The sequence below is a fragment of the Rasamsonia byssochlamydoides genome (assembly GCF_041956645.1).
Source record: "Rasamsonia byssochlamydoides strain NRRL 3658 unplaced genomic scaffold VTN77scaffold_51, whole genome shotgun sequence".
Lineage (NCBI taxonomy): Eukaryota > Fungi > Ascomycota > Eurotiomycetes > Eurotiales > Trichocomaceae > Rasamsonia > Rasamsonia byssochlamydoides.
The window spans coordinates 17,235-29,710 of NW_027192434.1; the positions used below are offsets into that span (position 1 = coordinate 17,235).

Genomic DNA, 12,476 nt, shown 5'->3' on the forward strand with positions numbered 1-12,476 from the left:
CAATTGGAAAAGATAGACGGCGAGCATGCAAACGATGGATAGTTTCTCTATCCATTTCCATTCTCTTGTCAGCCTTTTCCCTTTTTTTTTCCTTCCTACTTTTGGATCATCAAGGGTTAAAATCGACAAATCATTCTGGCACGAGTCAACTGGGTGTTTACCGAGCTATTAAATTACGGCTTGTGTCTGCCACTCTGAGCCGATCTACAACGGACTGGAAATCGTCCCTAGATAGTCGAATCTGATAGTTGAAGCTTTTCATCGCGTCCAACTGGCTTTCGAAGAGAAATGGGTGAGGGACTCTGGCAAATCGGCAGATGGCCATCATTGCTTGCCGTTCGTCCGATGATTATTCTCTGCGCGCGTCTAGAAATGTCGTACCGGTGAGTATCTAGATAAGGTTAAAGATGGGACAGGCGTCTGAAGTACCGGTCCAACCGTCCAACCGACTTGGACAGTTGGACTCCCGGGGACCTCTACGGAGACAATCCAGACCATCCGCTGATCCGTGATCGCCCCGTCCGCGTGGGGATGACAGTCATGGCATGCGGCTGTCATGTCTCAGAAGGGAAGTTGTCATGCCAGGGGTGGGGACGGAAATGTCAGTTCCAGCATTTTACAGCCAGCATGGCGGCCATGGCCATGCTATTTTTGGATAAGTTCCGGCTCTTTTGCCTCTGATTAGTGGAGAATCAAAATTCATGGCTGGCTAACCGTCAAGTTCCTGGAAAGGGACATGGGAGTATGACCATGTCCAGGCCCTGAAAAGGATGAAATCTCAATAACCTAGCCTACTCAGTTTCGTTGACTCGTTCATAGCCCGCTGCACCGGAAATGCAGAGCCGGATCCCCGCCTGGGCCGGCTGCATTCGAACAAGGCTGAGGCTGTGCCAGTGGCATGGGGCCCTGGAGTCTTGACCTGAAGAGACGGATATTGTCGGGAATAGGGTTATAACACAACGTATTAAGACACGCACATGCCCAACCATTCCCCTTCCCCCCACACCTCACCCAGACCCTTGGTTTCCCCGGCCTCTCGCTTAGGTTTGGGTTGCATGCGGATTGATCTGCCAGGAAGCGAACACAATAGACTCGACTCATTCCCCAATCAGAGGACCAGAGGATACACGTCGGTATGCGACCTTCCGACCGCCGACTTGGGACGGTAGCAGCGACAACCAGGAATTATCTTGTAGGATTCGTTCAGTTGATATACTCGAGGCTGAGTTTTTTTTTTTCCTTCGAAGTATTTTTCTTGGACTTTTCTTCTTCGATCTTTTTTCCCGTTTCAACAAACTTTACGCTGACATGTGACATGCTTAGGTCGTTATACGGTGGCTTCTGTGGCGCGCAGCTAGTCGCAGCCCCCCTCCCTACCTTATGTAGGTCGGTAGGTAGGTACAGTACGGAAGTACTCCGTACATACATACTAGGTAGGTAAATAGCTGGAATAGGAATGCGAGCAGACCAGAACAGCATGACAGTATGACAGCATGGCATGACACCACGAGTGGGACTCACGACTCACACTGGCATGCGCTGTCCTGTGGCACATTACAGACAGGACGGACGAACTTGGTGAAAGTAATGAGGAGAGGAGAGGGATGATGGATGTGATAGGTCGTCGTCGTCGAGTCGTTGTGACACGCGTATGTATGTATGAGATTAGTTAGTCTAACTACTACCTAGGTAGGTATGTAGGTAACTACCTACTTAACTAACTAGAGTAGGTCGATAAGAGTGAACGCAGATCATCATCAGAATGTGAGATGACCGTTTGACAGTAATACTTAGTCCAGAGGATATCTACCTACCTACCTTACAGAGTACTCCCTCCCTAGTGTTTGGAAATACTGGCTACGGAGAACTCCGTACTCTTGTAGGTATGTACTGTATGTACTGTACGGAGTACATACTTGTTCGTAGTAGTAGCAGCCTGTCGAACTATAAACACTACCTAGTAGTAGTCCGTCCTAGTTACAACAGTATTAGTCTCGGATTTGCGTCGGGGAGACCCTGCACTTAAATAGACCTGTCCATAATCCATATCCATATTTTTTTTTGGCCATCAATCCAGACAGATGGATAGATAATCTACCTATCTAGGACCCTAACTAGGTAATCATTCTACTGTAATGTACTCCGTGCATACTTCGTATGTAGGAATGCAGGTCCAGGCAGGGAAGTTTAGCTTAGTTACAGTAATTAGCTTAACTTATGTAGGTAGGCAGGTAACTAAGGCAAGGCAAGGCAAGGCATGGATGGAAAGATGATCTACCTTGCATCAGCTACGGTCAATATTCAATTTGAATTGCCTAGGACCCTAGAAGCATACGAAGTATGTAGGAGTCACCCTAGGGCCCTAAGTAAGGTAAGTAGGTCCCTAATGTAGGGTCCTCCATACAGCAGGGTACGGTAGGGTAGGGTGGGTAGGGTTCACCCATGTAGAACGGATTGACTGACTGACTAGAGAGACAGGGTAGGGGCAGTAGGGTTCTACTAGGATATCTGCATGTATGTATGGATGGATGTATCTCGCTTATCAAATTATACCGTAATCATTTTTACGTAGATATTGATTGGTCGATTGAGATTTGTACATAACCTAACTGCTCGGGTATATTGTTCCGATAAATAGTTAAAATGGGTGTAGATAGTTGATGATCATCCCATGCGGAGAAGAAGAAGAAGCACGGAAGAAAAACGAAGGAAAACAAGGAGGGAAGGTTGGGCCTAGCCTAGCCTACTTACTTACTTAGTATGTAGTACCCGAGGCGATAGATAGATAGATGATTCAGGATGAGATGAGATGAATGGACGAAGGGGCAGGCGAGTGAACGAGCGAGTGAGCGAGTTGCCTTGTTGAGAAAGTTAGGCAGTTACCTAGTCAGTAGGATCTACTCCGTATATAATAAAATTAAATTCTAAGCGAAGTGGGGTACGCACGAGCTATGTATGTACAGTACATGCATACCTACCTAACCTATCTAACCTAACCTACTTAGGTGGGTAAATAAGGATGGCTTTTCTGCATGTGCTGTATATCCAGTACTACTAGCGACAGACAGACAGACAGACAGAGTTTGTTGCCGCCCGCTTTCTTGCTTACCTGCCAAAACAAGGTCATTATCAAAAAAAAATCGACTTGAGAACTCGGTGTTTTTTTTTGTTTTTGAGATGAGATTGTAGATAGTAGATAGATAGATAGATAGATAGAAACCTTCGTTTCTACATATTTCCCCGATTGAAATATTATTCGGTCACTGTGCAATATAACTGTCGGTAGACTGTACTCTACGGTATAAATCTACAACAAAAAAAATGAGTGGAATGATTGCTGCAGTATCCTGTATAGCCCCAGCGCAGAATGAATGGGTGAATAAATGAATATAGAATAGGGGATTGCCGTTGTGGATAAGTAGGTGGAAGGTATCTAGCTACGGCAAAACCAAGTCCAGCATAGCAAAGAAGAATAGAGCACATCAATTAATCATTATCAATGCCAGGCAGATTTGCCCACATCCTAAGGCATCATCATCATGACAGGAAAAAAGAGCTTCACCTTCTTCTGAGATATTATTCAGAAAGATGTTCTTTATGTACTGTATGTGGAAATCCATAGAAATTAGCCAATATGATATTTTTAAGTATATGAGAAGCCTGTCTACTAGAGCTATGAGAGAGCTTTCCTAAGTTTTATTGTATCTTTCCTAGTTATTATTATTATTATTACTGATTATTTATAGAGAATTTGACTGTTTGCTTTGCTTTGCTGTATGAATGAAAACTTGCCTGTGTTGCTTGCTGATGTCAATATTCATATACATGTATGTACAGTAGTGCGTTACAGTTATGTAGTTAGTCCTGAATATTTTATTTCTTATTCTATTTCTTATTCTATTTTATTTTCTTTTATTTCCCTAGGAAGACAAAACGATCAAGAAGATCAAAAGCGAAAATCTATTTCTAAAGCGAATTGCACTGTACTGCACTGCTACCAGACGAATTATATATATTTATTTCATTTCATTTTATCCCTCATAGATGACTAACGAGGAAGGAAGAAAAAAAGACTGCGCGGGTTAGTCCGATCAGACCTCGCCCTGCTCCTCGATCCTTGAGCCTTGAACTTTGATACTCGACACTGGTCCGAGGTTAAGAACCTTCTTCCTGCTGCTGCTGCTTGTGCTGCCACTACTGTCCCGCTCTGGGGGCTCAATTCAGTTGTTCGTTTCCTTACCTATTTCGTCGTTTTCAGGGAGAAGCAGTGGAATCAAATATCGATGTTGGTAACGGTGCACATTTGTATAAACGATATCGCGTAATTACTATCATTAGTTACGGCAATTAATTAATAATGGTTTGCTCTCGTCGCGGACTGATGAAATGGTAGGTAGTGTTCATTAATCCATTCATTGAAACGAAAAGCAAGTAGAAAGCAGAAACTCGCTCGCCCATGGCAGATAGATAGTTTAATTTAATACCTTATGATTATATGAGATTGATATGTCTCCCCTCCCGAATAGTATTTCTACTCTGTTTTTTATTTTATATATATACATATATTCTACGAACTACCTGCCTACGTAAAGTAACCTAGGTATGATATGATACTGTCGACAGAAATGATAAATCAGTAGAATTTTGACTAGACTAGAACTCACTCCTAGTATGACATAAATAAAGAAACAGTGATGATTAGAAAAAAGATCAAGAAAAGATCAAGAAGATGAGAAAACAGGGCTGATTTTAAGCCTGAAAAAACCAACACGGCCGATCAAGCTTCCCTTCCATCCCCTTCCTTTTTTTGTCTTGGGTATTTGCTTGGTTCACGGCTGAGATCAACAGGATAAGAAGAAAAAGAAATACATAAATAAATACACCTCGTTTTGTTTCATTTGCCTCGGAATGAAATTCTAACTCTACCCCAGAAGATAAAAAAACCCATAAAACCAACTCAACTCCTAAAAAAAAACTCCTGGGTGAAAAAAAAATACAGAATGGAATAGAAAAATTCATGCACGTCAAGTGCTTCGCGGTTCATGCATCAATCAATTGATCAAGATCAAGTACATACATTACCTGAAAAAGGTAAAAAGGGTAAAAAGAAGAGGAAGTAGAAGAAGAGCAAGAGGAAGAAGAGGAAACGGCAGTATCGTGCAGTCCAGTTAGGTTATACTAACCTAACACAACAACGGCCACTGTTTAATTAAGCAAATCCAATTTCAATTCTGCCAGATAAGATAATCAATCCATTCCAAAATCCATCCAATCCGTCTCGAGACGTCTTCCATGTATGTAATGCATTAATCATCTATTGGTGAATTGAATTGAAGAGTTTATATCATAGGACTTGAAAAGAAACGGAAAAAAAAAGTGCTGGATCGAATACCTGGTCCATTCATAAAACTCCCGCCGTGATTGTGTGGATTGTACCGTACCGTGGAAAACAAAAGCAAAAAAAAAAGGGTAAAGAGTTGCATTGGAAAGACCAAGAGCACGAATCGGAAATGTCTGAACTGCGAGAGCACGACTAGACGTCTAGATTGGCAGGTTGTGTGTTGTATCATGCATCCAGAAAAGATCACGTGTGTGCTTCATGCTTGATGACACGTCAATGACCATTGATGCTGTGCTGTCCATCACCCTGTGTAGACTGCGATTGTTGCTGCTGCGTTGCTGGAGGTAAGTTCCAAGATGTCAACGAGGAAAGTGAAGGGCGAGACAGCGACGGATACTGCCCGTTGGCTGCCATCTCATTCTCCCTCTGCCTTCGTTCCTCCTGCTCCGGTGTCATCGTTTTGACCGGCGGAGGAATAGGCGCATCCGGCGAGCTCCTCCCCATGAGCTTGGGACTGGGTTCTAATTTCTGGATAGGAGGCAGGACGGTTGCACTTCCCACGCTTCCCGAAGTCATCGGCCGGGGAGAGTTTTTGGTCGGACTCAACCCAGACAGTGACATGCCCTGAGATCCCTGAGGCGGCGGAGTATGAGAAAACGAGTCATTGACACCTGAGGCGGCAGGTCGATCAAAACTGGACGAAAGGGGAGGGAGGGCAGGATTCTGAGGTCGTGGAGTTTGTTGTCCAAATGGAGTCGACGGGACTGAGCCATTGGACAGCGCCGATGGAGGAAATCCAGCCAAGGGACCGACATCCCGGTTTCCTTGCGTCGGAGACATAGACGGACGGTTCTGAATGGGCGATGGTACAGCCTGGCTGTGCGTGGAATGAGAAGACGACGGTCGCTGGAGAGGATATTGATTAACGACGGACTTGGACGGCGAAGGGGGAGCCGCGAAGGCGCCAGATGACGGGTTTGAGCTGCCATTCACTGGCTGATCACGACGCTGAGGGGACGGGGGAGGATTCACGGCGTGGACGCCATTCGGATGAGAAGAATCAGGTTGATCAGGCTGTTGATCAGGTTGTCGAGCCTCTACAGGCAACTGACTCGGACCAGCCTCCGGCTTCGCTGCCTCGACGCCAGCATCAGCGTTCAACTGACTCTGATCTTCCTCCTTGGCTGTAGCATTCGTTGCCGGTGTCGACGCCGACGCCAACGAACCTATGCGGAACTTCAACGGAGGAATCTTTGGACGTTTTGCTTCTTCCTCCCGTCGTTGACAGTCCGCACAAATAAAGTGAAAATCGTCCCTTTCTGCCTCGTCTTGGGGAATACCCAAACACTTGCTGTGCTGCCAGACGTTGCATCTCTCGCAAGCGACACTATGAGAGCCGTCATCCTGTTGAACGTCAGCAAGAGTCAGTAGAAAACGAAAGAGAAGAAAGAAAAACTGCATACCAGGTTCTTTCCATGAACGCCACAACCGGAACAGTCAAAGATCCATTGCTCTTCTTGAAGCTCCTCCAAACTCTTTTTCTGTCTCTCCATTTCCGCTTTCAGATGTCTCTCCGACAATCTGCTCTCGCCTGCTTCAAGTTTCTTCCGTTCCTCCTCCAACCGGGCCATCTCGGCTTCATGGCGCAGACGCTTCTCCTCCCGTTCCTTGATCCGTTGCTCGCGTGTCATGATGCGACGCCGTCGTTCTTCCTCCAGCTTCCTCTGTCTTTCTTGCTCCTTGCGAGCGGCGGCCAGCTCTGCCTCACGTCTGCGAGCTGCCTCCGCTTCCTCTCTCTCACGTCGTTCTCTCTCTAGTCGGTCGGCAATGCGGCTAGACCGTTTCGCTGTAGCGAGAAGCTGCATGTTCAAAAGCTCCTTCTCTTGCTTTTGCCTCTTCCGCTGCTGAGCTTCTTCGATCTTTTCAATAACTGGCAAGACCTCATGAATGAGCCGATCTCTTAAAATCTTCTCGTTGGGGTCTTTCGTGTTGCGGATAGTATCAATAAATTGTTGGTATTCAGCAAGAGTAACAGCTATGCATTCCCACTTGATCCCTCCGGACGTGTCTTCGTGAGAATCTTGTTCAGGTGCGACGCTTTTTTCCTCGGCTTCTTCCTCCTTGGCTTCGGCCGCTTCGGCCTCTTCAGCGAGCTTTCTTCGTTTGGCAGCTCTCGCGGCGGCCCTCGCCTTCTTGGTATTCGCCTTTGGCTTCGGAGGAGGGGGTGGGGGAATGGGGGGATCGGTGCGGCGATAGAGTCTGTTGTCATCCAAGACGTAGTAAAGACGATCCTCGCGATCGTATCCAAGTTCCTCGATGCGCTGTAGATACAGTCAGCGAAGGTATTCAAGCGACCTCTAAGAGCCACGCACCCATTGCGTCTGATCAATTTCCCGCTGCTCGGGCATCTTCTCCCTGATCCGATCCGGATTCCAAAACGTCCACACCGACAGCTGGTGTAGCACTCGAAGCTTCAGAAAGATGTCAAAATCTTTGAACTTCTTAGGTTCCTCGTCGTATCCGAATGGGTTAGGAAGATGAGGTGCCTTCGCATTGTACTGACGCCGTGTATATTCGTCGAAATTTTCGGTCCTGTTCATGCAATACGCTTTCCGTTAGTCTATCCCAACGTTGACCATGACAGCGACACGGAATACATACGTCAAACCGCGATGCGACGAAACGAACTTGAGGAGCGACAATCCGATCTCAAGGAGCTTGTCCGACCCGCCAGGCTTGAGGCAATCCATCTCCAAATCCTGCGATTGAGAACACGTCAGATACTATCGTAGGTATGGAATAATTGCAAACGCCGTGGAGGGGACAATGACAGATATCGGAGAGTGTATGGAAATATCCGATAACACGTCTTCTCCGCATCCCCCGCGGCAGAGATAGCATCATGAAACATACCTCGATACCAAAGTCCTCATCGATCTTGAAAACCTTTCCAAACGTGAAAATGAACTGCATGAGACAGGCGAATTCCCAGCAATTGCGGAGCCGCTGGAGCAAGCTCGGTTCTTTTGATTGCTGATCGGGCGCGGCCTCCATTTCGGAGGCAGCACGCTTTCGCGATACCATGACGGCGGAACGAAACCGTGAGGCCGCAGGCGCCACTGGCGCAGGGAAAGGTGGCTCCTCACAGTCTTTTCCTCTGTGAGATGCGTGGAGTGAGTACGATAAAATAATGTAAATACCTGTTTATCAAACTGCCCAAGACGACCCGTCGACGCGGGCGGCAAAATCCGGGCGCGACGAGATCCTTGCGGCTCTGCACAAGGGGAGGAGCGGGAAGACGTGTAGCGGGTTCAGTCAGCAAACCAGCGTCGGACGGAATGGATGAGATCAGCGCGCCACCGGCAGTCCGTCACGGCGAGAGTCGGAGCCCGCGTGAAGGATGCGCTAGTCCTGATCTGGTTATATTAGCGAGAATTCGAACCACACCCGAAATGGAATGCTTATGTAAGGTGACTCGACGATCGTGAAATCGTCGTTCCTATGAATTTATGCTGGCGTATCTGTTTGCCTCGAACATTGTGAAGACTATTTACTAGAAGACATTACATACATTCAGATCTCTTCCACCGACGAGTCTCCAAGACAGGATTGAGGATAGTTTGTTAGCAGAAAAGAAGCCCGATTCGAGAGATGCCTGTGTCCATGAGCCTGCAATTTTCCTGATTACAGCTTCGAGTTCAAGGGCAAGAAGCACAGATAGAGTACACCGGTAGTAGTAATCCGCAAAAAAAAAACGAACCGAGATCAGAAATTGCGCCCATTGATATCCCATTTCTCTGATCCAAATGAAACGAGAGGATGACGTGAGGGGAAATAATACAGACTGAAAGGGGAGAAACAAGTACATGAGTACATGACCGGGTAAAAATAAAACAAATGCATAGATCCTGGTATCTCGTTCAGTGACGATCTCTATCTGACAGGCAGGGTCATTGGGGAAAATAATATTCGGAAGATAAAAAATATTCAGACAAATGCAGGGAAAATGAGAAGCCAATCAAATATAGAAAGAATGCCAGACCGTCCAGATCCCCACCACCAGCCAACAACCCATACCGAATAACGACGGAAAAAAGGATGTCCCAGAAAGATGATGATAAAAGAAAACCACAGATCGAACACATCGCCCACAGATGAGAAGCCCCAATGACCTCGATATTGACCTCAGAATGAAGAAATGCTCCATCGGGCCCTGTACTGCAACGTCTCTCCCCAGAAGAACAGAAATCAGTTGAAATCAGTTTTCATGCGAATCGATCTTTGACGCCTTATAACCCATTTCGCCGTGAACCGTCCCATGCATGTCGTGATAAATCGCCCAACAGATGAAACAAATTAGTTGCCTTTTTACATAGTAGCACCACTAGGGTTTCCATCGACCACGTTGTCGGAGAGATTGATCAAGAGCTGGGCCAAGCATCTCTTGGTGGCCGCATCATCACGCAACACCGACGAGAAGGTCGCATCGCGCAGAGGCTCAGGGAGACACTGGCGGAGAGCCTCACGAGCACGGCTGTTGTCGCTCAGTCTGTAGACAGGTTGTTAGTCGGAAGCAGCATGTGAAGGGAACAAGCAATTCTAACTTACCGAAGGAAGCAACGGACAACATGCTTGAGCAGCCTCACCGTCTGCTGCTCGACGAGTTGAGTCACCATGTTGCTCAGGACTGTTCCCACCGCATAGAATCGTTCGTAAGTAGCGCAAATGTACGCGAGACCGATGTCGTCCAACAGAATCTTCTGCACAATGAAGATTGCCACCGTCTTGCTGAGTTCCGAGCCAGTCTCCATGATGCGAAGACAGAGAGGGATGATCTCGGTGGTGAGAAGGAAGTTGATCACATCCGACGAGTCGTTTTTGACAAGCGCACCAATCACGCCCAGAGAGGTGAGGCGGAGGTATTCGAAGGGGCGGGACTTGGAAGTCGTGTTGAGAAACGGATAGAGAAAGAGAGGAATATGGGCTGTTTCCAGATCAGCACCGCATAAACTAAACTTAGTAGTGAGATCATTACGTACCGTTCAGAAACAGAGTGCGTGTGTCATTGTGAGAAGCGACACACTGCAGCAAAGCCAGGGCATTGCAAACCCGGTTCGAGGCGGCAGCGGTCAACTGGGAAGGGTTCAACAGAGGGTAGACGGAGATGATTTCCTGAAGCAGAGCAGTCATGACACCTGAGATGAAAAGTCAGTTGAAATTTTTTCGTCGTCGTTTTGTCTCGAAGATGAGCAACGTACCAAATGAGTGCCAGATGACCAGAGCAAGCTCAGGCACCTGCTCTCTTTTCTTGCTGAGCTCCATGAGCGCCTGCTCCCGTCTATTCGGATCGAGCAACTCGGCAACCCAGATGAAAACCCTCCGGTTCTCTTCGCTGATTCCGCCGTCCAAGCCAGCCGCGGCTGTCAGAGCGCCTGCCTCCGCAGTCATCCCTGCACTGGCGGCGGCGGAAGTCTGTCCTGGATTTCCAACACCGGCCGCTGCTGCTGCACCGGCGCCGCCCATCGCCATACGGTTGTAGTGCTGCTGCTGCGCTACGGCGGCGGCAGCAGCGGCAGCCTGAGCCTGGGCATGCTGCTGAGCCGCGAGGGAGGAGTGCTGCTGGTGATGCTGGGTTTGATGCTGCTGCTGGTGGTGCTGCGCCTGGTGATGCTGCTGTTGCTGCTGGTGCAGCCAGGTGGGCTCAGCCTGCGGATACTGGTGCTGGTGAGAGAAGACGTGCTGAGTTTGAGTCTGGAGCATGGCGAGGTATCAAGCAGAGGAACGATCAATCGAAGCGTAGTCGGGGGGGTTGAAGGTATCCTGAGCGACTCAAAAGGTGGCAAAAGATCGAAAGCGCACTCTGCTCTATAGTACACCGTCAGTAGTGAAGAGTGAGGGGTAAAAACATGAGGTTTGGATCCTGTTGAAGGCCGACTGGGAAGCGAATGTCGATCGAAGGTGGATGAGAGGAGTCGAGGAACAAGGAAAATGAGTTTCGGGATGTGTAATCGACGGCTACTTGAGGCGGGGCGTGCGCCCAGCCGGCGGTCCGTTAGAGGTCCACCGCCCTAGCCTCCCACTGGCACCCCCTCTAGTAATAGTGAATGACTCGAGTCGAGTCCTTAGTCGTTGCGATTACTGAGGGCGGAACTTGGAAGTTGAAGCAATGGCATTGATCTTGTCTCTTTGTAGGGATGAGTGCAGTCGAACAATCAAATTTGTGGTATCCAGGATGCAGCATGCTGCAGAAGCTTAGTTTATATGTCTATCTGGTTACCTTGCAGCTCAGAAGACAACCCTCTTTTATGAGTACTTGTTGAGTATCTATTGATTTTCCATGCGGGGTTATTGTTCTACGTTGTACGAAAGCAAGGAGACAAAAGGTTCCTGCAACCTTTCGTTTCGTTCGACCCGTCTATCAACATATTTTCTTGGCAGGCTTAGCAGGGAATTCGGGCACTATTAGTAGCTGACTGATACAGCAGAACAATAGGTATCAGTAGAGATGCACGATGCCAACCTGCTATATTGAACAAGCAGTCACCGCAGAGAAAAAAAAAAGGGACGCAGTTTCAAGTGATGGGATAGAAGTTGTACAAAAAAGCATCTGTCTCTATAGCCAAAGCTATACCTCTGCCTGCAGGAGCAGTCACTATCTTTGCCATGACAAGCCACACAAAGCAGACTGGTTATATGGGCCGAGCTATCCGATCCTAATACTTCGATCTGACAGAACCTGCAATCATCCCTACAGCTCAGTATGTATGTATCTAGTCAGGACTTGTCCTCTTCGAAGAAACGCCGAGTCGGGATCTGGCAAGTCACAGGTTGCATCACAGCATACTTCGGATCCCCGGAACAAGAAACATAGTTCCCCACCAGCTCTTCAACCAATCAGGTCCCGTAGCTCAGTCGGTTAGAGCGTGGTGCTAATAACGCCAAGGTCGCGAGTTCGACCCTCGTCGGGACNCGCCTTTTTTCTTTCTCTAAAAGAGCTATGAAGAAGTCGCTCTTTTTTTCTTTCTTTTTTGGCTATTTCTCTCCTCATGCGTTCTAGTGATAAGAAATTAGTTTCTATTTTTTTTTCCCCTTCGTCCCATTGGTTCCTTTCCCCCCCCCCCCCCTTTTTCTTCCG

At 47.6% G+C, this 12,476-nt stretch overlaps 3 protein-coding genes across 3 annotated transcripts; all 3 read right to left on the reverse strand.

Moving 5' to 3' along the window:
- Positions 1-699: 699 nt before the first annotated feature.
- On the reverse strand, positions 700-1,057 carry VTN77DRAFT_6675 (uncharacterized protein; the record flags this gene model as incomplete). The annotated part of the gene is made up of 3 exons (XM_069422979.1): positions 700-724; positions 796-906; positions 978-1,057. The coding sequence occupies 3 exons, from the start codon at positions 1,055-1,057 to the stop codon at positions 700-702; spliced, it is 216 nt and encodes a 71-aa protein (XP_069275964.1).
- Positions 1,058-5,614: 4,557 nt separating this feature from the next.
- VTN77DRAFT_6676 (uncharacterized protein) lies at positions 5,615-8,395 on the reverse strand (the record flags this gene model as incomplete). Its single annotated transcript, XM_069422980.1, has 5 exons — positions 5,615-6,745; positions 6,805-7,662; positions 7,714-7,933; positions 8,003-8,100; positions 8,255-8,395. The coding sequence occupies 5 exons, from the start codon at positions 8,393-8,395 to the stop codon at positions 5,615-5,617; spliced, it is 2,448 nt and encodes an 815-aa protein (XP_069275965.1).
- Positions 8,396-9,709: 1,314 nt separating this feature from the next.
- On the reverse strand, positions 9,710-11,101 carry VTN77DRAFT_6677 (uncharacterized protein; the record flags this gene model as incomplete). The annotated part of the gene is made up of 4 exons (XM_069422981.1): positions 9,710-9,890; positions 9,950-10,325; positions 10,381-10,536; positions 10,600-11,101. The coding sequence occupies 4 exons, from the start codon at positions 11,099-11,101 to the stop codon at positions 9,710-9,712; spliced, it is 1,215 nt and encodes a 404-aa protein (XP_069275966.1).
- Positions 11,102-12,476: the final 1,375 nt, after the last annotated feature.